At 26.6% G+C, this 27,789-nt stretch overlaps 1 protein-coding gene across 6 annotated transcripts in view; it reads right to left on the reverse strand.

Moving 5' to 3' along the window:
* The window catches only part of LOC136081622 (eIF-2-alpha kinase GCN2-like), a 75,992-nt gene that overhangs the window by 10,035 nt on the left and 38,168 nt on the right, over positions 1-27,789 (reverse strand). For 4 of the 6 annotated variants that reach the window (XM_065799121.1, XM_065799126.1, XM_065799122.1 and 1 more), the window contains 8 exons: positions 23,271-23,422; positions 22,075-22,182; positions 21,833-21,982; positions 21,502-21,699; positions 5,398-5,498; positions 4,728-4,989; positions 4,316-4,449; positions 2,062-2,245 (listed from right to left, as the gene is read on the reverse strand). In XM_065799121.1, coding sequence (XP_065655193.1) covers positions 2,062-2,245; positions 4,316-4,449; positions 4,728-4,989; positions 5,398-5,498; positions 21,502-21,699; positions 21,833-21,982; positions 22,075-22,182; positions 23,271-23,422 — 1,289 coding nt within the window. The remainder of the gene's footprint in view (positions 1-2,061; positions 2,246-4,315; positions 4,450-4,727; positions 4,990-5,397; positions 5,499-21,501; positions 21,700-21,832; positions 21,983-22,074; positions 22,183-23,270; positions 23,423-27,789) is intronic. The other 2 variants (XM_065799123.1, XM_065799124.1) reach the window with 1 other exon arrangement.

The raw sequence follows: 27,789 nt of genomic DNA on the forward strand, positions 1-27,789 counted from the left end.
TAACCAACAATAACAGCTATCAGAGCAGATTTACTAATATTATAATCATTATTTGGAAATACATTATCACGATTTTTATTCAAATATATTTACAAATTGAGATTCACTTTTTTATATTTTATGTTATTCACCTCCCAAGGCCAAGAAGGCCACATCAGTTGAGGAGGCTACCTTTTTGTGGTTACAACCCTCTCTCAACTCTTTAAATCCAAAACATGAACCTCTATGAACAAGGCCGCTGCGTGGAGTTCCATTGAAACTTCAGTTACTTCCTCATATTTTCCGGCCTTTATTTTCCATTTCTCATTGAGATTCTTAATTATAAAAAATATTACTTTTAAAACTAAAATATATCAATTCATTTAGGTTTTAACATGATATTTTTTTTTTCCTATTACAATTTTAAATTATATTTAAAAATCTTTTTTATAATAATTTGAAAAATTCTTGTTATAAGTTATTAAATAACATTATATAAAATATATTTTAAATAAAGTTAAAGTAGAAGATTAAACAAAGTTTGAATATCATTAAACAAAAAATTTAACAGATATGAAATAAAAATAAAACCCAAAAAAACCCAAATTTACCCCAAAAAAAACCCACTGGGCTAGGTTTTTTTTAAAAAAACCCAGGTTTTTGCCAACCCTGTAACAAATAATATTTTTATATTTTAACTTATTTTTTAATATTGTGTATGGTTGTTCTCTTTTTTGCAAAATTAGTGTGAATATTTATTTATCATTTAAATTTATTAGAAAAATTATTTTTTTCAAAAATAATTTACAATTTATACTCTTGTTTATTTATTTAGTCAATATATAATATATATATATATACATATATATATATATATATATATATATATATATATATATATATATATATATATATATATATATATATATATACATATATTTAAACTAATGTTCTCCAACCTCCAATATTCTTAAGTGTGTTTTATATAATAAAATAATGCTGGATTTAATAAACTTTTGAATAAAAAATATTTTTAGAGGTTGCACAAGACCCTTAAAAATCAAACTGGTCCCTAATATTATAAAAAAAAAAAGTTTTTCAAAAGTATGTCATGTTGGGTCTCAAATGCAGTAAAATTATATAAAAATTTCAAAATATGAATCATTCTAAAAAAAAAAACATTGAGAGAAAAAAAATTATAACGAAAAAATTTTGTTGAAACCCCTTTTTTTGTTTTAAGTTTTAAAATGTCATTTTCTATTAACTATTAACTAAAATCTAAAATAGTAATTTATTTAAAAAATTGTTTAAAAACTCTCAAATATTTTCCATATAGCCATAAATATTCAAAAAATGAATCCTTTGCTAGAATATTCTAATTTTTCACCCATTTCTTTTTCCAAAATAAGTAAGCTGTTTGAAAAATAATGTTCAAGACACTCTCTGACTTTATGAACAAAAATGTAGACTGAAAAAAGCATTTGATACTGTTGAACAGACATTTGAATTCAACAAACTGCAAAACTACAATGTTAGAAATACTTTTCTGGTTTTAAACTGTAGTGTAAGAAATACTCCTCTGGTAAAATATTAACATTTTATATATGACATTTTAACTTGGCCTTAGAGCATTTGCTCCAGAATGTGGTTTAGTGCACATAAACTTTGATAAATGAAAAATACGTATTTATTAAAAAGAAAAGCAACGTCAAACCAAAAAAAAGGTTTTTTACCAAACAATATCACTGTGTAAATGTAACCTTGTCATAAACTATCTGCATTCTTTCCTACTATATATAACGCATTATTAAATACGTTTTTAAATATTCTGTATTATAGAGACTACTTAATATAATTCTATATATATATATATATTTTACTTAATAAATGTTACTTAAGTAAGTATGTTACTTATGTAAAGTAAAGATTAAATATGTTACAATATGTATAACAAGTTTAATATAATAATAATAATAAAAGTAATAATAACAATAATAACAAGAGTGAAAATCTCTCTATCAAATGTTTTCACAATTATTTTTAAAAACACTTTGATGCATAAATTCTAAATAAAACTTATACTTCTGAATCAGATGAATTCAACGAGTCATCAGCTTCATCAGATTTTATCATAAATTCATCAGATGAATTTAACAAATCATTCTTATTAGTAGACTTTTCATACACTGTAGAATAACTTGGACTTTCTGTATCTGATTCTAACGGTAATTGAACATCTTCTGCTTCAATCCATGAGTTGTAATACCTATATAAGTAATAAAAAACTTTAAGAAATTTTCATATAGAATTTTTAATGTTTAGCCTTTAGTCATATTTAAAATTAAAATAACTTGCTTATATATATATATATATATATATATATATATATATATATATATATATATATATATATATATATATATATATATATATATATATATATATATATATATATATATATATATATATATATATATATATATATATATATATATATATATACGTAAGTGTATATATATATGAATAAAGAAAATATCTCTATATTATTATGTATAATATTGTATACTTGAAAGAGTGCTCAATAGATAAACTAGAGCTATATAATATATATGTTACTGTTACCCGCAGTACCAGGAATTAGCTAAGTGCTAATGTTTATAATATAATTTAATATTGCAACTCTGAGTTTTATGTGTTATCACAATCATCAGGCAAGTAGTAAAAGTTTAATTTTGCTACATATATATACATATATATACATTTTGTACTCGAGTAAAAGTACTATTGCTTGAGTAAAATTTTACTCCAGTACAACTAAATGTTACTGGTCAAAATGTTTACTCGAATAAAAGTAAAAAGTAACTCATTAAAAATGCACTCAGAATAAAAGTTACCGTGTTACTTTTTAACAGCCATTTTCAGGTAACCTGTCAAATAACAAAGTCAAAACAACATGGTCTATTTTTTTTGCATATCTTTACAATTATTATATTTAACTTATATTTTTAATTGTGTTAAAATAAGTCATAACTTAATACTTAAAACAATGATTTTAAAATAAGTCATTCTTTAATACTCATTTTATCAGTTGAAGTTTTTTTTTCATTCTTGCAAAATTTGCAGAAACATATAGAACTGGCAAATTAATCATTATATTTTGCAAAGATATGTGTGTAAAGCATGTATGAAAAAATGCTTTGAAAAAATAATTTTTTTTTAAAATACAAAGAGTATCTAAATAGGAATCTTTAAAATATATATAATATACATTCTTTAAAATTATATATATATATATATATATATATATATATATATATATATATATATATATATATATATATATATATATATATATATATATATTGTGAAATTACATATAGACATAATTAATTGAAAATAACTAAAAAATATATTTTAAATATACTTGACTTATATATACAAAGAATAAAAAATATAATTTATTTTTCATGTTTTTTACAAAAAAAACATGAAAAAAAAAGTATATTTTATGCTTCTTTCAAAGTACTTTGTATAAAATGCAACCATAGTAAAGTTTTAAATTTTTTTTTTAAATATTTATATTAAAATTTTATATTAAAAATCTAAAAGAAAGATTAAAATTTGAAACAAAAGTGATGCTCATTTAAAGTCTTTGTAGCTTCACTGAAAACATTAATGAAAATTATAAGAAAATAATTTTATAAAACAGGCACTAACTTTTATCAACTCATACACATTAAATTTGTTTTACTGAGTTACGTATGCGATTAAAAATGTAGCGAAGTGCAATACTTTAAAGAAAAAATACTTTAGTAAAAGTAATCATTTTAAAAAGTAAAAATAAAAAAAAATTACTTAATTTCAATAATTACTTTCCACCTGTGTGTATGTATGTATGTATGTATGTATGTATGTATGTATGTATGTATGTATGTATGTATGTATGTATGTATGTATGTATGTATGTATGTATGTATGTATGAATGTATGTGTGTATGTATGTATGTATGTATGTATGTATGTATGTATGTATGTATGTATGTATGTATGTATGTATGTATGTATGTATGTATGTATGTATATATATATACATACACTAAAATAAATAAACAAAGGGTTCAGGTAGGCAATATAGAGATATAAAGGACATTCATTGTAGTAAAAAAAAAAAAAGATTCTAATTTTTTTGGAAAATTATCTGGATTTAAGTCAGCACTTTGAAACTTTATATGTGCAACATATTAAATTTATCTTAAATGTAACTTTATTTACCTTATTATTATTACCTTATTTATACTTTATTATATAGTGGGTGTTGATTAAAAATAAAGATTACCTGACTACATTTTCATGATTTAATCTTGATAAAAGTTTAACTTCTCTGATAATACGTTTGTTTAAATGTGAACTTTTTGAGTTCAAAGGTATTTTTTTAACTGCATAAAAATTGCTGTCTAATTTGTTTCTTGCCTAAAAAAAAACAACCTTTCATTCAATAATATCAAGGTTAAAATAAAACTGAGTTAAAAACATCGCACTAATTACTTAGAATTTTTATTTTTGCTAATTTACTTATTAAAAAAATGTACCAATCAAAATTAGTGACTCATAGTTGTTAGGAATGAAAAACTAAGAAAAGTTAGTAAACCCAAATAACTGAACAGATTGATTACAGATGATAATTTTAAAAAAATTTTCCGCTATAATTTTTTATCTTTATTATTTTGAAGGTCAAATCAAACCCAAACCTTGAAAACACTTCCAAAGCCTCCTTCTCCCAACCAATGAATGTCTTCAAACTCACTTTTTATTCTTGAATTTCCTAATCCTAGTTGCTCATTTGATAAATTTATTCTTAAATCAACTTTATCTGATTTATCATGCATATCTTTAGAAACATTCTCTTGCATGAATCTTGGTACTTGAACAGATGATAACTTTTCACAAACAAATTTGTGTCGAGATAGTTCATGTAAACTTAGTCTTTTCTTTTCATCAGGAGAAAGACAACTAAATAATATTTACAGATTAGAACCTTATTACAATATCACAAAAATCTTAACAATATGGTCAGTCTTCTCCGTTTGAAATATAATGCTAGCGCAAGAGCGCTGCCAGGATGGTCATTTTTAAGTTAGCCTCCGCAATTTAAAAAATTCATTTATTTTGCTACTTAAATTAAAATAAAAATAGCAAAAAGAATGCTTTGAATAAATACTAGATAAAATAATTTGAAAAAAAAAGAAGGTAAAAAAAAAGCCATTTTTCATAAAAGTTAAACAAATGAACAAAAAAGTTTTGTTGCAACTTAAAAAAAATGCATTTGTTTTTTTTGGTAAGCGCTTTTTTATGCGCTCGCCAAAGTTTTTAAGTGCAAAGGCGCTGGCTAAACAGAGAAGACTGTATGGTATACAAAACCTTTTAAGAAATGAATTGAAAGGTTCCATGATTGTATTAGGAATAATTATTGGATAACCATGACCTACTTTCCCTGTGCATAATGATAGAAGTATTAATCCCTAAATAGAAAAATAGAAAACAATTAAAAATAATAAAATTTTATAAGAGAAAGTTCCTAAAATTATCATTATATTTATCTTTAAATAACTTTCTTCCACTTTCAGCTTTTCTTTCAATAGATTGAGTTTATTTACTCGCCACAAAATAAATCCAACTGAGGATCAAGAAACACCGGTCAATTTTGAAATATCAAGTTGTGACAATGAAGGATTCTGAAGAAAAATTTCTAAAATTTTTTTCCGATTTAACATGTTTACTTATTTAAATCCAATAACAATGATTACCAATAATTATCAACATTACCATCAAGTGGCAACACATTAGCTTACCAATATATATTTTTCTTTTACTGTTTTTTCTTCTTCTTACTATTCTTTTACTTTTTTCACTATTTAAATTTAACGCTATATATATATAAATTTACAATTATTCATCATATATATATATATATATATATATATATATATATATATATATATATATATATATATATATATATATATATATATATATATATATATAAATATATGTATGTATATATATATATATATATATATATATATATATAAATATATGTATGTATATATATATATATATATATATATATATATATATATATATATATATATATATATATATATATATATATACTCACATATATATATATATACTCACATATATATATATATATATATATATATATATATATATATATATATATATATATATATATATATATATATATATATATATATCGTCCCCTCAGTATTATCTTGTTCTATGTCGCTAAACTATGGTTTTGAAAAAAATTTGAATTTTCAAAAGCCCTAAAAATGTTCAAAATAAACTTTGCACCAAATTTTGTTATTATAAAATTGTCAAGGTCAATATATAATACCCTTATAAACCATTTTTAGAAAATTATTGTGTATTTAGTGTTCTATCTCAAAAGTCAAAAAAATGATTTTTGACTTTTGAGATAGAACAAATTACTGACAAACTTTACAAAATACAAAAATTGTATAATGTTCTATGTCAATTTCTTTGGGTTTTTTTAATTATAGTTTGTCCAAACATGCACAAATGTCTTATTTGGTGAATGTTTTGAATGTATTTCTTACCAAGGACGGATACAAAGATGGGAGTATCCCATCTTTGTATCCCTCCTTGGTAAGAAATACATTCAAAACATTCATTGTAAATACATTCAAAACGTCATCTTTGTAGAAAAATTAATTATAAAATTGGCATTTACTTCTACTAAAATTTAACAGTTTTTTTTCATTAAAAGATATTATTCCCAGAAATTTTAAATCGAACGTTGTTTATAAATTTAATTGTGCAAACTGTAATGTTTATTACATAGGGCAAACAGTCCAACAAATTTCTCAACGTATTGATGAACATTTTAAGGAAGATAAAAAATCAAATATATTTCAACATATTAAATCCAACATTGATTGTTTTAATAAAGCAACTGCAGAATGTTTTACCATTCTGGATTCTGCCAATAGGGAAATTGAATTAGAAATTAAAGAAAGTCTTTATATAAAATGGCAAAACACTGAGTTAAACAAACAAGTTAGGCTCAGAGGTATTGAATTATTCTAATCTAACTTATATTAACATCCTGTCTTTTATCGTAAAATACATTTTGTGTAATGAATGTTAACTGTAATTTTGAGTGTATTTTTATTATTTCCTTTGTATTATAATTTTTATTTTAATTAAGTATTATAGAAAGTTTTTTTGAATAGCAATTTTTAATGGATTTTTAAGTTCTTTGTAACCTTTATACTGAAAAATTTTGAATTGGCCATTTTAAACTGATGATGAACTTTGTAAGTTCGAAACATGTATTTTAAACTAAAAAGTGTTTTTTATTTCACTAAAATATATATATATATATATATATATATATATATATATATATATATATATATATATATATATATATATATATATATATATATATATATATATATATATATATATATATATATATATATTAGTAGAAAATCACTTAACAAAAATTTTTTCCATTTAACACTGTGTTCCATCAACAAAAATTCATCAGAAATCCTGATGCATTTCTGATGAATTTTTGTTGATGAAACACAGTGTTAAATGGAAAAAATTTTTGTTAAGTGATTTTCTACTAATATATAATTGCTCTGTTCTTTTAAGAACATTGAGCACTCTATTGTGTAGAATACTTTTTAAAGTTGTTTAAATATATATATATATATATATATATATATATATATATATATATATATATATATATATATATATATATATATATATATGTATATATATATTACATATTATATATATATATATATATATATATATATATATATATATATATATATATGTATATATATATTACATATTATATATATATATATATATATATATATATATATATATATATATATATATATATATATATATATATGTATGTATACATATATATATACATTTTATATATATATAGACATATATATATATATATAAATATATATAATATATATAGATATAAAAATATATATATATATATATAAATACATATATATATATATATATATATTTTTTTTTTTTTTATATATATATATATTTTATATATATATATATATATTTTATATACATATATATATATATATTTTATATATATATATATATATATATATATATATATTTATATATATATATATATATGTATACATATATATATACATTTTATATATATATATATACATATATATATATAAAAAAATATATATATATAAATACATATATATATATATATAAATATAAATAAATATATATATAAATACATATATATATATATATATATATATATATATATATATATATATATATATATATATATCTGTATATATGTATATATATATATATATGGGATTCTTTCCGTGATTTTCTTCGTGATGGCCCTTGGGTAGAAATCTTTTGTCTTCCTGTCGACAAATACGCATCTTACATAACTTCGTGGATTCAGGCTGGCATGGAATCTTTTGTTCCCTCTCAACAATTCCAGGTCAAGCCTCACTTTCCTCCATGGTTTTCCTAACACTGTGCTGCTGCGATTGCCAAGCGAAACAGTTACTTACATATTTATCAGCAAAACAATTCTCCAGAAAACAGACGTCTGTATATTACTGCTAGAAAAAATTGTAAAAAGATTTTGTCTAATGCCAAAGCCCGCTATTCTCAGGACATGAAATCTCGTAAAAATTAGGCTCCAGTGACTTCTGGAGAATCTTTAATAGTATCAATAATAAGGGCAAATCTGTAATTCCACCTCTCTTGTATGGTTCAGACTTTGTCACCTCACCTAAAGACAAAGCTGAACTGTTTGCTAAAAACTTTTCATCAATATCATCTCTTGATTCCACTAGTTGCGTTCTACCTGATTTAGCCGTCAAACAGGTTGTTCCATTGCTTGACATTCGTATCACTCCAGCTTCTGTATCTAAAGTGATTTCCTGCCTAGATTCTTCTACACCTTGTGGCCTGGACAGCATACCTGTTATTGTCTTGCAGAAGTGTTCTCCGGAGCTGTCGTCTATGCTCTCAAACTATTTAACAAGTGCTTATCAGAGTCTTGTTTTCCAGCCTGCTGGAAAGCGGTATCCGTTATCCCTTTCTTTAAAAATTCTGGAGAGCGATCTGATTTGTCTAACTACCATCCCATTAGTCTTCTTCCTATCATAAGCAAGGTTTTTGAATCTTTAATTAACAAACACTTAACCTCTCATTCTTAATCTAATAACTTACTTTCTGATTATCAATATGGATTTCAATCTTCTCATTCTACAGCTGATTTGCTAACAGTAATAACTGATAGGTTTTATAGTGCATTAAATAAAGGTGGAGAGGTTAAGGCCGTTGCTCTTGACATTTCAAAAGCTTTTGATAAAGTTTGGCATGCTGGTCTTCTCCATAAGCTTTCTTCTTATGGTGTATCTGGCAACATCTTTAAGATTATTGAATCCTTCCTTTCCAATCATAGTATAAAAGTTGTCCTTGATGGACAGCACTCTTCTTCTTATTCTGTAACTTCAGGGGTTCCTCAAAGTTCTATCCTTGGCCCTATACTCTTTTTAATTTACATTAACGATCTTCCAGATATTCTCACATCTAAGGTGGCATTGTTTGCTGATGATACTACCATTTATTCTTGTCGTGATAAGAAACCAACACTCTTTGATTGCTTGGAGGGGTAGGGCTGTCCAGAAATTACTACACAACCCAGAACATAGCCTAGTGAAGTTTTTCCCATTATACTATCAATGCTTTATTGAAAAACATTTTTTACAGATTTATTTTAAGTCTTCTAGGGGTTGCTCAAAGCTCTTGAACATTTTAACTAAAATATAACAGAAAATGTATTAAAACGCTATCTTACTTTTGTTCTCACTTGGTCTTACTCAATTAAATTTATTAAAGTAATTATGGAAATTGTTATTTTTTACATAGTAGTAATATGATGCACAACTTGTGCATGTTTGTTTACGTTCTACATATATTTCTGGAAAATAATTCAATATTTTCATAGTTTTTAAGGTCCAAAATGAGGAAAAATGTCGAAATTGTCACTTCAAGTTAGTAAGTTCAAGTTATTAGTTTCAAATGTTTAGTGTTTTTTTGTCAAAACTTGGAAACAGCTTCCGATGTTGTTCCACACCTTGCAATAGCCATGCTCTCTGTTGTTCATCTGTTGTTATTATTGTTGCAAAATCTGAGATTAGTTTGACGCCTCGTTCAGCAGCATCGTTGACAACTTTTACTGTTCGAACAAACTTTTCAGCAACTTGGAAGTCTTCATCTGCTGCCCATTGATTCACTGGTTTAGCAAGCCAATCTCTTCTGATGTTGAGATTCTGGAACAACAGATGTGACTCCGGTCCTAACAGACTCTTCAATGTTGTGTTGCGTTTGATTTGTCTGAAGATTGGTTTACCCATTCGGAAGTTTTCAGGCACTGCTATTGTCCACAATTTGTTTGCTACTTCTTGCTTAACATGGTCACTCATTTTAGGATGATGACTAAATAAAGCAAAAGGAACAACATCTTCAGTGAGGTACCATCGATGGTTGTTTAGTTTGGCTTTTACAACATCTGCAATTTCTCTGTCTACATTGCGGAAATCCATCATGTCATGAATGAGTTCTAGATCGTTTACGGGAGCATCGGCTCCAATACTGGCTTGCATCCATGCTGAGGTGTAAAAAAGAGCCAAGAATCTGTTTATACATTCCAGTTTAATCACAGTTTCCTTGTCGTATTTCATTGCTTTTGAAAACATGAACATCTTCCCAGCATATATGTTGCAAGCCATCCAACGAGCCTGATGTATGGCTCCAGGTTTGAGGAAATAGGTACCACGAGGTGGTGTTTCACCCAGAACAATAAGATTATTTTCTGCGCACTCTCGGTAGTCATCCCGAGGAAACACAGATGATTCCTTGCTATTGAGCAGCATTTTTAAATTTTCAATGACTCGTTCTTTAACTTCCAACAACCATGGATTTTCAGTTTTCAGCAACTGGATAGGTGATTGCTTATCGAGACCTGACCATGCCTCTTTGAAGGTAGCAAACATTTTTTTTTCTGGTCCTCTGATTTCACCAAACAGTGATTTCCAAACAGCGCTAGCTACAAGTTCAAGGATATGGTGAAGACAAGCAAGATAAAATAGCTTTTTATCAACAAGTTCTTCGATAAGTTTAGCTGCACCCTTATGGACCCCACTGTTGCTTGCTGTAGTATCAAATACCAAAGCGACAACTGATTCTTTTAATCCCCATGCTTCTAAGAGATCATATGAGGCATCAGCTTGAGTTTGTCCTTTAGAATCTCCTAGTTGTGGCACACCCAGCAATTTTCCCGATGAAAATTCTGGTGAACCTGACAGAAGAATTGCTAGACGTTCAAACTTATCACCAAGAGAGTCCTGCAGTAACTTTCCATCCCAGTGCATGGCACCAAATTGAGGTGGTTTTTCCTTTATTTTCTCCATTATGCTTTCTGCAATGTGCTGTCTGTTTGACATTCGCTTTCGACGCGTAGTTGAACGGGATTCATCGAAGTCGTCTAGATTGCCACCCGCTGCTTTTATTATAGCTGAAACTATCATTGTAGTTTGATTGTCGGACAACTTTAACCGATCGGCTGCTGTCGTTAACTCGTCACATTCCATAATTTTTCTGGGAACTTGAAGTGTAACGAATTCTTGAAACTCTATTTTTTCAATAATGTGATCTGGCTCAAAATCCGGATCAATTTCCATACAACCAACTTGTGCATCATCCTCGGACTCTTCAAAAAATTCATTTCCCTCTAGCTCTGCAGCTGCTCTTTTCTCTAGTCTTTCTGTTTCTTTTTCTTGTCGTTGTTGCTGCTGTTCAATTCTGGTCAGAAACTGTAAAGCCTTTGCTTCAAAAATTTTATCCTGGCCATTCATACTAGACTTTCTTTCATGTTACTGATCAAGATAAAACGCAATGTCATCATCTTTGTGTTTCTGAGATAGAAGTCTAGATTTTCTCGGTCGGTGGCACGACTTCTATTTTTTTTTAAACTGGTCCATTCATTCCATAATCCAAGAACATCAAACATACAGTTTTGTCTTACTTTGGTTTTGATGCGAGCCATGTGCCAAAAATCTGCAACACTATCTGCAACGATGTAAGAAATTTCTTCATTCTTAACACTGTTACCAACGCTATCAGGATCATGTCTCAGATATAAAACATACTTCATCACCTGTCTGCGTGTAGGTAACTTTGCTCCTGTAATTGATGAACATGGCTGACCAATCAACCAAAAATTTGTACTAGTTCTAGTGGTAGGTTTTGAAGATGACGGAGTTGCGGGAACACTCGAAGGTAATGGCAAAGACGGTATAATTGGGTTTGTCACTTTTAATTCTTTTCCACTTCTAGTCAACATTTTCTATTTTTTCTAAACAAAAATGCAAAATTGTATGTACCCAATCATAGCATGCAGGTAAAACAAATAACTATTATAATAAAAACATTATTTCCTATGTGTTTTAGAAAATGACATACAATTTGTTTGATGTGGGTCAAATTTGGGTCAAAATTGGGTCAAAATTGTGTAAAATTTAAAAAAATACTCACAATAACTTAAATAATCATCAACATATCAATTGGCATCCATAACTTAATTAATCAATAACTTAAATTGATCAATTTCAACATTTTTCGACAGTTATACTAAAAATAACATAGCGTTTTTGTACATTTTCTGTTAAAATTTACTTAAAATGTTCAAGAGCTTTGAGCAACCCCTAGAAGACTTTAAATAAATCTGTAAAAAATGTTTTTCAATAAAGCATTGATAGTATAATGGGAAAAACTTCACTTCGCTATGTTCTGGGTTGTGTAATAATTTCTGGACAGCCCTATTGGAGGGGGCATTTGAGCTTGAAAAGATCTCACTTGTGTTAAAGCATGGGGCTCACAGTGGCTGGTGAACTTCAATACAGATAAGACTCAATTTTTTTCAGCCAATCGTTATCGCAATAATTTAGATCTTCCTATATTTATGAACGGTGATGTACTCGATGAGTCATCTATCTTCATCTTCTAGGATTAACTCTTACTTCTAACCTTTCTTGGAAACCATATATCAAATTAGTTGCAAAATTAGCATCTACTAAGGTTGCATCTCTTTATTGAGCTCGTCACTTTCTTACTTCGAATTCTATTCTCTATCTCTATAAATCTCAAATCCGGCCTTGTATGGAGTACTGTTGCCATATCTGGGGTGGATCTTCTAATGATGCCCTTTCTCTTTTAGAAAAGGTGCAAAAATGCATTGTAAACATAGTTGGACCTGCTCTTGCAGCCAACCTCCAACCATTATCACATCGTTGTAATGCTTCTCTTTCTCTTTTCTACAAATACTATAATGGGCACTGCTCTAAAGAGCTAGCGTCTCTTGTGCCATCAACTAAAATTCAGTCTCATGTTACTCGTCATTATATTAAGTCTCATCCTTTTGTCTCTGCGCAGCAGCCTTGTTTGTTAGAATTGGCTCAGAAGCCAGCTCCATCTGGATCAAATCATCTGATGAGTTTTTTTTGTTTTAGGAAAGTACTGTGAAGTTTTTTTTTTTATGATTTTTTTTTTTAATCAAACTGTTATTTAAAATACTGTCATTAAAAATGTCATTTAAAGTGTATGATTTCTAAATAGAGCATTTTATATTTTGATATTACTATTATAAGTATAGATTGACTGTTAAAGGGATTCCAAAGGACCGAGACAAGTTATGTTTATTTTGTAAATAAACATTAGAAAAAAAGGTTTTGAGTTTATTAAAATTACTAAAACATTTATTGAGATATTAACAAAAGAAATTTGTTGATTTGCCATTACACTTCCGGTTGAGAGGTTAATATTAACTCCATGAATCTGCATAGTTTTTTCGGTTGTAAAAATATCTGGTTTGAATAATAATTGTACTTACCACAGAGTTTTTTAAACGATTTACACAGTTACACACTTAGATTGGGTTTTCCCATTTTATAAAAAAACATTTGTGCTACTTTAAACATTTCAGTTCAAATTTTAACAAAATAAAAATTGTAAACAAAGATTACCGCTTTTCTGCTTTGTTTTATTTTTATTTTCATTAAAATAATTCTTTTTCATTTACCGTGAAATCAAATCTATTTTCACTATTTCATACCAATCAAAAAAAAAATATATTTTCGGTTTTAAGATTTTATTAACAGAAATTGTTTTTAATCAGTATAATTTTTAAATTTACATATCTTATATTTATAGCATTAATATTAGTTTTGTTTTTAAAATAAAATAAATATAAATTTGACTTTTAAAGTGTTTACTTATTGATGAAGTTATTTTTATTTGTTTTTATATGTTTTAAAAAAGGTTTTATATAAAGGCATTCTTCTACATAAAAATTAATTGCAAAAGGGAAAACCTAAATACAATGTTTATATCTTGAGTTTAAATTATTTGAAAGAACTTTTTTGTATTGACATCATTTATTAAGGCAAAAGCGCATTAATCAGACTAGTTTTTTTTTAAATAAAAAATCAAAGAGCCAAAACATTCTTTCAATAAAAAAATGACATTAAAAATTATAAAGTTTTTTTGCTAATATCTTGATAAATAATTTTTTCTGGTAAGTTTAATCAACATGAAACTTATTTTTTAAGAATTATTTATGATACGAACACAACTTGCACTTAAGGATCACTTTTAACATTTGATACTCACCTTTCATATTTAAAAAAATATTCTTGAGCTGATGCATATAAAGTTATTTTTATATGCATTCAAAAAAGCGCAAGCGTTTTCAAATATATAAAAAAAAAACATTAATAGAGTAAACTGGGGTAAGAGTAAACGGTTTAGCTTCAAATTCAAATACTTTTTTAAAGAAAAAATATTTTGAAAATATTTAAAAAAATCGATTTTTATGAAAAAAATGTTTACTTTTCCCCTTATAACTGGGGAAAAGTAAACTAGTTAATTTTTAATAACAATTTTTTAAGATATTAGGAAAATTAAAACTAAATAAGGATATTAAGAAAATCAAACAAAATTAATTGAAAATAAAATGAAAACTAATCTTATTAGAAGTTAAGTTTACAAAAAACTGTTTTAATCAAATATACGAAAAAAACAATTTATTAATTAAAAAAAAAGAGTTGTTTCATTGGCAGAAGCAGGTTTGCAGCATTTTTTCATGCAATCTTCATCAATTTTGTATTTTTTGGGTAAACACGATCGAAAAACCCAAGACTTGCAACTAAAAGCTTCAAATTGGTACCACATTTTGTTTTGAGTTGGCAATGCTTCTTCCCAGATTCTGCAACACTTTTTGCACCTCTTGATGTCTTTGTCTTGTCTCGGTTTTTTTGAACGTTGCACTTGCTGAGTTTCATCTGAAGCTTCACTGAAGTGAATTTTGAGTTTCTTTAATTGCTTTAACTTTTTGGCCTCATCGTCTTGCTTTAGTTTCTCGAGCACCTCAGATGTACTTAGACACTGGCCTTCAACTCTCGGAATGCTGACTCTTTTGGGTTTTTTTTGCATGTCAATATGGTGGTGCTGTAAAACATTTTTCAAATTGCATTCGAGTCTTTCTGTGAAGTGTTGCAACATTTGATACGTTTGAGCAGGAGTCACTATTGTTGTTTTCAAATTTTGAAGTTGGCGAATGATTGGAGTTTGATGCTGATTGATGTTAGATGATGATATAGGCTGGGATAAGGATGATGAAACAGGCTCAGTTGAGGATTATGAAGCAGGCTTGAATGAAGATGATGAAGTAGGCTGAGGTGATACTTGAAATGCTTGAGCAATTTGTAACTTTTTAGATAAATAGCAAAGGCTGTCATATTTATACACATTTTAAATAATTAATAACTATTAATTAGTTTAACCGCACTCATCTTAATGCATAAGTGTGAGCAATTAGCATGTTTACTCTTACCCCGTAAAACATTTATATTGGTTTTTTGTAATATGTTATGTAATTGTCATGTGGTTTATATTGCTATATAAACTACTTTAAAACAAAAGAAGATGAAGCTATACATGATGAAAAACTTGTACTTACAACATTTTTTTACAAAAAAATCCAATGCTATTGAATTTTATTAGTAATAGTCTTCCAATTTTTTAATGGAATGAGTTTTCTGAATTTCAAATTTTAAACATGTTAAACTTTAAATCAATTATAATTATATAAATTTATATACAAATTATACTTAACATAATTTATATTATAAATAATTATATAATAATAATAACAATGATGATGATGATGATGATGATGATGATGATGATGATGATGATGATAATGATGATGATGATGATGATGACGACAACAATAGTAATAGTAATAGTAATAATAACAAAAAAAATAATAACAATAATATAAAAAACAATAGTATAAAACTAATTATAACAATAATAACAACAACAATAATAGCAACAACAATAATAATAATATTCATTATTATAAAAATATAGTAATAATAACAAAAATAGTGATAAACAGAATATTAATTTGAGTAATAGATAAGAGAAAAATAATAGATGAATAGAAGCTCTGAGTTAGGGTTATAAATAATAAGTTGTAAAAAGGTATAAGATTTATAAACAACATTTTTCTAAAAAATGGTTAAAGAGAACAGTTTTAAATTTTGAGAACAACTTAAAAGATTTTAGTTGGGAAAAGAGATTGTTCCAGGCTTATATGCTTTTTTGTTGTATGGATTCATAGCCGCAATGAATAGCTCGGTATTTAGGTACAGATAGTTTAAAGTTGAAAGCAGATCACATAATATAGTTACAATTTAGTTATACTAAATATATAAAAAAAACCATATCAAAAGAGACAAAATGTAAATAAAATACAATTTGGAAACACAAGTGTGATTTATAATTCTACGTATTTGTCTACATATGTCTTGTTTTTGTCTACGTATTGTCTATTTAATGTCTACGTATTTCTTTTTGCAATCAAATGGAATTCCATTCAACTGCGTGTGCAAATTAAATACTCATTTAAACTTTTTTTTTCTATTGTAATGGATGAAAAATAACAATAAAATTAATCTGAATCTCAAGTATACCAATAAAATTAAAATAAATTTTTGCAATATTTGTGATTAAAACAATCTTTATATAATTTTTTGCTCTTTTAACCAATCAAAATTGCAAAAAAAAAAAGAGATCATAAATATGTACAATCTGTAGTACTTACGATAGGATACGAATGAGGAAAAAAGTGAAGCAGTTTGGGAAAAAAATCTAACCTTTGTTCTCTGAGAATGGTGTAAACATACCAAGATTGAGGTGATGTGCTGCATTGTTGACAATTTGCAGCTAGCTAATTGTAATACTTAAGAGAAACATGCATTGTCCAACTTTTGTCAAAAATCTGGTGTGAAGAAATGAAAAAAGTAATAATACATTTCTAGCTGCAGTTTATGTCGATGGTAGATGTAGAATACTGTAGCTGTAAGATACTGTGTGCAAGATGTAGCACCAGATATATGAGCAAAACAAGGCTTAAAAGCAATAGCAGAAAAAAAATTTACAAAAGAGATGTCAAAAATATAACAGTAAATCAAGAAATAAGAATTACAGTTGAATCATCTACAGCACATCATTCAGTTTTTAGTGAATCTAATTCTGATGCAGAAGACAAGTTTGAAAAAAAGCTTGATAAAAAAGAAAAGAGAAGAAATGTGACCAAATTTATTTCTTTAGATGTAAATATTTGTAATACATAATATAAATTTCACAGATGACTATAAAGTTATGGAAGAAAAGCAATGTTTAAAAGTGAAATTAGCTTTTGAGGGAATTATAGAATAACCAAAAAGGATATAGAGGTGTGCAAAGTAGTTATTTGTATGGCTTTCTCACAAGCAAGTGTAGAAAGACTATTTTCTGCACTTAAGTTTATATCAAGTGATCTGCATTCTCCACTTAAACCCGATAATTTATAATTTATTTGTTTTTTATTTGTTTTTCCCACAGCTGCTCTGGAGCTGGAGCCGAAAATTTTATTAGGATCAGAGCAATGAGCCAGAGCCAATTTTTTGAACTTAGCTCCAAAGCCCTAGTTAAAACAATCTCCCATGCAAAAACAGCTGCGGTCAATAAAAATTTCAACAATTTAATAATCACCAATGACTTCGATTTTGCAGACATCAAATGGCATCGCAACTGGATCAATAACACTGGTGCCAAAACTAGTATAGGCACAAAATTTGCTAAAATCATATTCGATCTACATCTACATCAGCATGTTATTGATCTTATGGAGGGGATGATTGAACATGCCACATTAATATTGTTCCTCCTCTTGGTAACCCCCACAAGGCCACTGCATTCTGACATGGAAACACTAATTAGCTAAAAATGTATACAACTCTCCCTATTTTACTGCTTGAAAATAGCTAACGACAAATAAATCCCTAAACGCCTCTACATTTATGTTAACAGCAAACATTTCGTCAGCAATCAAATAACTTTTATGTGCTCACCTTCTAGGAAACAAGCAGCAACCAAGCATTTATTGCCAATATATTAAACAAACAGTTCCAGTCAGTATTCAGGGTTGAACTATCAGACAAACCTCTACCACCCTTTATCAAATCCACAACTGCTTTAATCTCCTCTATTATCTTCACCTATGATTCTGTTTACAAACACTTTTTTGCTCTCAACGCTAACAAATCAAATGGAGGTGACCATATTAGCCCATTTGTGACTAAAGAATTTGCCAATGAAGCGGCTGCCTCACTTGCCATTATTTTTCAGAAATTATTAGATCAACGATCTAACAATTTCTAAAAAATCGAACAGATTGGCAAATGCAATGCCGCGGTTCAAAAAAGGCTCTAGACTTGAGCTAGCAAACTACAGGGATTTGCCTGTAGTTTGCTATCTCCACCACCTCTTTACCATGCAGAATAATGGAAAAAATGGTAAAAGATAAGATCATAGAGCACCTTGTAGCCAACAAACTTATTGTCGAATGTCAACACAGCTTCATCAATAAAAAAGCCTGCATCACAAATCTGCTCGAAACCATGGACTTTCTAACTTACATCATTTCTAAAAACTTCCTGTAGATGTGCTCTTTCTTGATTTTGCCAAAGCTTTCAACAAAGTCCCTCAAAGAGTTGCAAAAACTTGAATCCTACAAAAACTCTTAACTGGATTAAAGTTTCTCTTTCAAATAGATCACAACATGTTCTTCTCAGTAACACCTCATCCAATTGGAAACAATTTACCAATAGCATTTTGCAAGGTTCAGTGCTAGGTCTTATGCTGTTCATAATCTTCATCAACGACTTACTTGAAGATATTAGTAGCGAAGGTATCTGTAAAATGTAAACAAACTATACTAAAATTCTGAGTCTCATCAAAACAGCTAAAGACAAAGCTTGTGTGCAAGCTGATAGCATCTACCTGCACTAGAACCTGATTGATGGAGCTCAACATCAAGAAATGCAAGGTTATGTACATCTACAAATACAGCATTTTGCCACAGTTTTACTCAATGAATGAGCATAACGCTAACAGCAATTTCAGCAGAACAGAACTCAAGTCAACAACATCCAAGAAAGACCTAGTCGTTTAAATTACCAACAACTTAAAGCATCTGAATATATCTGAATAATATGTCTTTCAAGTTCACAGATACCGTTTAGTGCTAGTACCTTAAAAAAAATAAACGCCATAGAACACATCCAGCATCGGGCTACCAAAGTACTGCACAAAATGAAGCGCTTTGACTACAAGACGAGATGCATCCAACTCAGACTCACTTCACTACTCAATAGATGGTTATGTTGTGACCTCATTCAAAAATAAAAAATTGAGAACAACATCAACTCAGTTAGCTGGCATATTGCTCCACTTAGCACTACCAAGCTATGGCCATCGCAAGCGCTTTCATTGTAAAACGGACAACAACTGCCTCATTTAGTTTAACTTTTTTACCAACCTCATTGTTCACCCATGGAACGCACTATCAAATGAAGTTTTAGTGTTATTAGGATCAACTGCTTGAAAGCAAAATTCGATTAGCTATCACCATAATTACCACAGCACTTTTTTACTACCGCGTCCAAAAAACTTGTTAAGTACATTTTGATTAAGAATTAAAAGGTGCTGAATTTTATTGTGTTCAAAAAATAATTGTATTGTTGATGTGTTTTTTTATTGCCAAAGAAATGACATAAGACATTTAGATAAGACATAAGACATTAAAACATGTTATTAATTAGTTTGTTATTGTATTATTTTTGAAAAATCAAATTTGATAATTTGACATTATGGTTTATTTAGAGACCCTCTTCTAGAGAAATCTCAAAAAAAAAAAAAAAAAATTAAATTTGATTTTCAGAAAACTATTTTTTCACAAATTTCAGCAAATCATTATTTCAGAAGAATTTTTCATTAATTAGAAGTAAGGGGTTGGTGAAACTTGGTGATAAGTTGCATAAATTGGTGAAACTGTTTAAATCACCTAGTTGATTCAGTTGGAACAAATTTGTCTAAATTTTTGTATGGTCAAATTATTTCAATTTATAGCTTTTGTTTATTTTCATGTCATTAATCATTTATATTAACTTTATATTGGACTGCATGGGTTTTGTAAGCATTTTTTTTTTTTGGTATTCAAGTTCTTCAACTTATAGGCATGAATCTCTGAAATCGCAACAATAATTGAGTGTTTTAAATTTTAAAGAATTTTTTATAAAATATATTTTAATTTAGAAACTAGTATTTCATTCATTTAAAAAAAAATTTTTTTCATATATTTTGTGGGGTAAGGTGAGCAAAAGTTAGGGGTTCTCAGATCCAATCTCATAAAAAAAAAAAAAAAAAAAAATCTTAAAGAAAAATTAAAAAATTTAAAAAATAAACAAATAAAATTTATTTGACAAATCAACAGAAAATTCTAAATTCTAAAAATGGTTCTAAATATTTTTATATTTACAACTATTTTTAAGTTTATTATGATTCTAATTATTTCAACAATTTTCAATTTATGATTCTAATTATTTCAACAATTTTCAATTTATGATTCTAATTATTTCAACAATTTTCAATTTATGATTCTAATTATTTCAACAATTTTCAATTTATGATTCTAATTATTTCAACAATTTTCAGTAAAGAATCTAAGTATACCTTAAATTATCTTGATGAATAATTTTAGTAAGGTTTCTAAGGCTTATGTAACATAATTTTCTTCAACTGAAATTTTCTTCCTGAGAAAAGTACTTTGATAAACAAATTTAAATGTCAATACAATTGAAAAAACTATTTTAGTTTCATATTAAGTATATCAAATTAAAATGAACTTTATTAACATAAAAAAAAAACAAAAAAATAAATAAAAATAAATAAATAAAAACACCAAGAAATTTGACTAACCATATAAAAAATATCTCCCTTTTTCCCTGGTTTAATTATCTTTTGATAACTACGAAAAAAAACATCTTCCATAATCTGCACTTCGTTATTACAACTAATCTCTTCAGTGAACATATTAACATAATCTGATATCCGTTTCATCACACCATATCCACTAATAATTAATTTGTTACTACTGCCAATAAATGTATTGCACAACTAAATAAATGTAATTTAACAAGAAAATAAATTTATTGTACAATGAAATAAATGTATTGCAGCTAAAATACAAGAAATAAAAATAAGGAAGACAAATATATAAAATAAGAGTTGTTAACAATATTTAACTCACATTCAAGTCTCTATGAATCACTGAAAGACTATGAAGAAATTCAAGCTTCTCTATAAGTTGTTTACAAATCTCAAAGATAAAAGAAATAGGCATACCACCTTCATGAATAAAACTGGATAAAGGAAGGCCATTTAAATTGTCTACTAAAAGCTAAAAAAAAGTATACTTGTCATGGTATTTCCATTTTAGAAAATAAATATTTGAATATTTATTATTCATACTAAAGTGAATACAATTAGTACCTTAATGTTCAAGTTATCTTGACTTACTTCTAGCATATGATAACGTATGATGCCATCAAATAAAACCTTACTACTTAAATGTGTACTTTCTTGTTCAATTAATTGAATCTAAATATTTAAAATGAGATGGTGCCATAATAAGTTAAAATTTATCTAAATTGGTTCAAACATTTTTTTCAGCATGTGCAAACAAATAAAAAGAAATTTTGATATTCATGTTGTAGATGTTAACAGATTGAATGTGTTTCCACTTAACTTTTAAAGTATAGTATTGCACTTGGAAATAACATAAAGGGAAATCCTGTAATTATTTCAACTAATTATTACAAAAAACTAATAATTTTATACAATAAAAACAACTTTAATTTCAATTAAACTCATAAAAACAAAACAAAAAATTTGTTGCAGATATTAACAGATTGAATGTGCTTCCACATAACTTTTACATTAAAGCCTTGAACATAATAATTACTTATTGAATGAGTTTACACATAATATTTTCATTATTGCTTTGCACATGGAAATTACATATGGGGACATCCCATAATTAATAATTTGATAAATAGTTGACAAAGAAGAGGATTGTAAAAACTACCTTGCTTGATAAATAGTTGACAAAGAGGAGGATTGTAAAAACTACCTTGCTTAATAAATAGTTGACAAAGAAGAGGAATGTAAAATCTACCTTGTTTGATAAATAGTTGACTAAGAGGAGGAATGTAAAATCTACCTTGTTTGATAAATAGTTGACTAAGAGGAGGAATGTAAAAACTACTTTGCTTGATAAATAGTTGACAAAAAGGAGGAAAAAATTACTTTGTTGACATACTTATACTTGATTTATTTAACTTTAATATTTTTTATTATTTAATTAAAAAACTTTGATTTTTAAGAAAAAAGTGTTTACATTGAGTTTTATAATAAGTAGATTGTTTTGTAAGCAGTCAGTTCATTTAATGTTTATAAATTATTTTAGAACAACTTGACTTCAAAAATCATGTAGTATAAATTGTAATTAAAAAAATCACAGATATGGTTGCTCTCTGACCAATATCAGCTCATCAATCAATTTTTTAGAGACACAAAAACTGTTTAGTCTAAAAATAATCAATCACCTTTCAAAAATAATCAATCATCAATCATCTTTCAAATGTAATCAATCATTAAGGTTTAAATTTAAGAGAAGAAATTAATACCTGCTGTGACGAAACTGTATCATTGGATGGCAATTTTATTTTTTCCATACTTTTTTCGAGAGGACTTTTAATATTCCAGTGTACAACTGAAAATATTTTTCCAGAACAATTTTCTAAGGCAGTTACAGTGCATGCACCATCAAAATAATGAGCTAAAACAATACGGTAGTATTTAAAGCATTTTTTTGTAATAATGAGATAATATAACACAGCAGTATTTTAACTCATTGTTTTGAATAAATGCTTCAAATACTGTTGTATTATTTCAGCTCATTATTTATTTGTGCATGCACTGTCAGTGCAGGCACCATCAAAATTATGAGCTAAAATAACAGAACAGTATTTGAAGCATTCTAACTTTCAGTTTTATTTTGACAAAACATCCTTCAAGAAAATCGAAAATCAATCCTTCGTCAAAAAGAAAATTATTTTTTTGATGTTACAACTCTCTCTTGTTTAAGTTTTAACTCAAATTTACTAGATGATGAATCTAAAATGGAAAACCACTTATTATTTAGTTGAATGAAACGATTTTCATTAGCATGGTATGTATATACAGGGCGCGACAAATCTTTTTTTTTTAACAAATGTTGACGTTCGTATTTTTATTTATTGACGAACGCCTAATTTAAGAGGTATATGTCAAATAAGGGAGTTTTATTTTAAAATAATTTTTTTTTCAAATAATCTTTTATTAAATTATAAAGGATACTTATTTTCAAATAACTTTTATTCTAGTTAATGAATTATTTAATATATCAAACATGCTTATTGAATTTATTCAATTTTTTATTATTTTAATACAATATTTCATAACATGTATTTGTAAAGTGCGTGTAAATTAATGATAATTTAAGGTCGTTTACCACAATATAAAAAAAATCACATAAAGCGAATTTTTTCGTAATATGCAATAACTTGATGATTGTAAATGAATATCTATATTAATAAAAAATAGTGAACTTTTCTTGATTTACTTTGTTAAATTTATTTACTTATAAAAAAACTTTCTTGAGGGAATAAAAATAAAAGGGAACTAAAAATAAAAGTTTTATTGACTTTTCATTTTTTAAACCTTTGAAAATAATATATCATTTTAAGTATTTAATAAGTTATTATATTAAGTTATTATTAAAATTATACTTAATTAGGCACTTTAACATCTGAGAGCGTGTTATTAATAATCGATAAAATACAGCTAAGGAATAAAGATCTGACGCTTTTTGCCAACAAAATAATTTGAGGTGTATGTTTTTTCATACACCTCAAATTATTTTGTTTTCAACCGATTACTTTAAATACTATAACTTTTTATTTATTTATTGCAAAAAGTTGAACCACAGCTTAACAATAGTACTAAAACTATTTTTTCGAGATTTTTATTTTTAGAGATAACTTGATTCAAAAATTTTATAATCTTATAATATTTTTAAAAGTATTTGGTGTTTTTTTGATTTAATAACAAAATCAATTAGCATTATATTACCCTTATAGTGTGCATATTTTTGAATAGTAAGCGTTGATCACACAAAAAATATGCCTTCCACCAAAAAGTTAACTTAAAAAAATTTTTTTTTATAGCACTTGTCAATTTTCAAGACTCAACTTGTCAATTTTCAAGACAGAAATTCATTTTTTTTAAATTAGTTTATTGTTTTGGAAAACCCTTTTTGCATTAACATTAAACAAAATTTTTTAAAAAAAAGTACTGTTACATCAAAGGTTTTTTTTAGTTATTAAAATTCCATTTACTATAGTTTTTATTTTATATTCTTAGTTTTGAACAAAAACAGTCTTGTTATTGTTACTTTTGTAAAAGAGCGGAAACGCTGATGGGATTCTTAAAAACATTAAATCGCTAAAAACTTCAAAAGTCATACAAAAAAAATTTAAACTTTATGGTTTAAAAGTTGTATATGCTTTCGACTAATAATAATTTAACGATAAGTTTGTTATTTTTTAACTGTTAATGTTTAGCTCTAACTTATGGAGTTTGTTTTGTTTTCATTTTATATAATTAGAAAAAATGTTGAAGTACCTAACTTAATATGAAATTATTATATTATTTTATTTATAATATTAAGTATTTAATATCAAAAATATGATGTTATTACTATAATAATAAAATTATAATAAACAAAATAATTCTATATATTCTATTAGATTAAATTTTAGTAAAACCTAAAAACTTTTAAAAGTGTTTTTAGTATGCAAGCAAACATTACTTCACTTAAATGTTAAAAAAATTTAAATAAAGGCATGCTTTTAAATTAAAAAATGTTTTAGCATGATTTCTTTTAAAGTAACACCAAATGCATTCATTTTAAGTAAAATTTTGCAGGCTTTTGTAAACGCATTATAAACCATGCTAAAACAAAATTACTTTTTTTAATAGCCTAATTGTTATTAAACTTAAAAGTAACGCTATTAAGAAAAGTAATCCTGTGTTAAGTCCTTGAAAATGCGTTTTAAATTTAAGTAACTAATTGTTTTTTTATTATAAATAAAAAACTATCAATTAATTGAAAAAAAAATGGCTGAAGTTATGCATTTTAAAAAAATTTGAGCAAATGCCAATGTTTTTTTTTTTCAACAATTTTTATCAAGTTTTATTGTTTAACTATCATCAGGAGGCAAAAGTAGTAACAACAAGTATACATCAAAATATATCAATGGGCATTTTATTACACTAGACTGTTTTATTATTGTAGACTGCATATCTTTTTAATAACTTGCATTTTGAATTATAAATAAGGAAAAGAAAAAGTTTCAAATATGAAAAATTAAATTCAGACTCCCCTTTCAACATACACCCTGCTTAATTTGTGTTTTTTTAAACATAAAATATAGCCATTGATTAGTTCAAAATGTTGCTAAAAGTTTATATTAGCATTTCAAAGAAAAAGTTAGTCTGTTGGAGAAAAATATATGAATAAAGAGAACTACTCATGTTTTTCTCTAAAGGACTAACAGTTTGAGGTTGGCATCAAGTCAGTAAAAAAAAATTGAGACAAAGGGGTTATCATAAAAGATGAAACCATGAAAAAAAGTCTGCAATTTTTTGCCAACCTCAAACACTTTGAACTCTGCATTGCTGAACGCCAATAGGTTGGCATTACTAAATGACGACCCTAATTTCGAGGGTTGTTTTAATAACTTGAACTTTGAATGATAAATAAGGAGAGAAAAAGTTTCAAGTATGGAAAATAAAATTTGAACTCTCCTTTAAACATGCTCAATTTGTGTTTTATTAAATTTATTAAACTATGAAATTTTATTGAACATAGAATATAGCCATTGATTGGCTCAAAATATTCCTTAAAGTTTATATTAGCATTTCAAAGAAAAAGTTAGTTGGAATGCATATAAATAATGTCTGTTATAATAGTCTTTTGGAAAACATGTGAATAATGAGAATTATTATCCCGTTTGTTTTCAAAGAACCTTATTCCTTAAATGATGAAAGAATTTTAAATGATTTTCCTGCCCTTTTCTACACAATCATTATGTTTTTTAAAAATTCAAATTTAGACATAAAAGAAAAGTTTATTTAGTGTTATAATAAAAGCTATTACTGATTTTTCTTTGGATATTATGAATTGTGAAATCATGGCATTGATACCTAACAAAAGTTTTTTATTTCTGTGGTTTTCTGCCTCAAAGAATGTCTTTAAATATCAATAGAACATTTAATCCTACAACCTCTGCTACTTCTACTGAAGTTAATAATAAATTTTAATTTTGTTGTTACACTGTGTATAAGAAGACATGTTTTTGATATAACTCTTTTAATAAACAATTAAACAAGTAAGTTTTATAGTTAAAATCTTATTCAAGCATTAAATCAAAGACATTCTTTCTTCACTTGGAAATATTGTTAATCCACACCTTTATATGTGCTTTAAACAAGCCTAAAAATTTCAAATTATTTTAAATTGGTAATCACTGTTCCTTTGCTAAACCATCTGAGTACTGAGTTTAACACAATGTTTGAAGATACAACTTTAAAGCGTTACACCTGTCTTTTAGTTTCTTCGTTCTAATCTTCAGTTTCTTAAAAAACAATTGCAGAAATTCAGTTATACTTATCATACTATAATATATTATACAATAATATACTAAACTAATTATAATTCTTGTACATGTCTTGTACACTTTTTGGAAAGATCACATCATATCTTTTAGTTTCTTTTATTTAATCAAAGACTTTATTCTTTTTTACAGTTGCCAAACCAAAGACTTTATTACTTGAGTTTGACCTGTATGAAACTTTGTTGAATTCCACTTAACTGGCTGAATTTCAAAAATGAAATATAATCTACTAATACTGAAACATTACATGCAATAAACCTTTTCTTCACTAAGGCGCCTAAAAGGTTATAAAAGAATGGTAAGAAGTTTGCAAAGCAAAATGGTAGTTAAAGCCTAAATGGTTTAGCTTTTCACACAGTTGCCTAAAGATAGTAAACACATTTTTAAGAATTTTTGCAAGATAGTGTTAGGGTGTGGTCTTAGTCAT

Source organism: Hydra vulgaris, chromosome 06 (assembly GCF_038396675.1).
Source record: "Hydra vulgaris chromosome 06, alternate assembly HydraT2T_AEP".
NCBI classification, from domain to species: Eukaryota; Metazoa; Cnidaria; class Hydrozoa; order Anthoathecata; family Hydridae; genus Hydra; species Hydra vulgaris.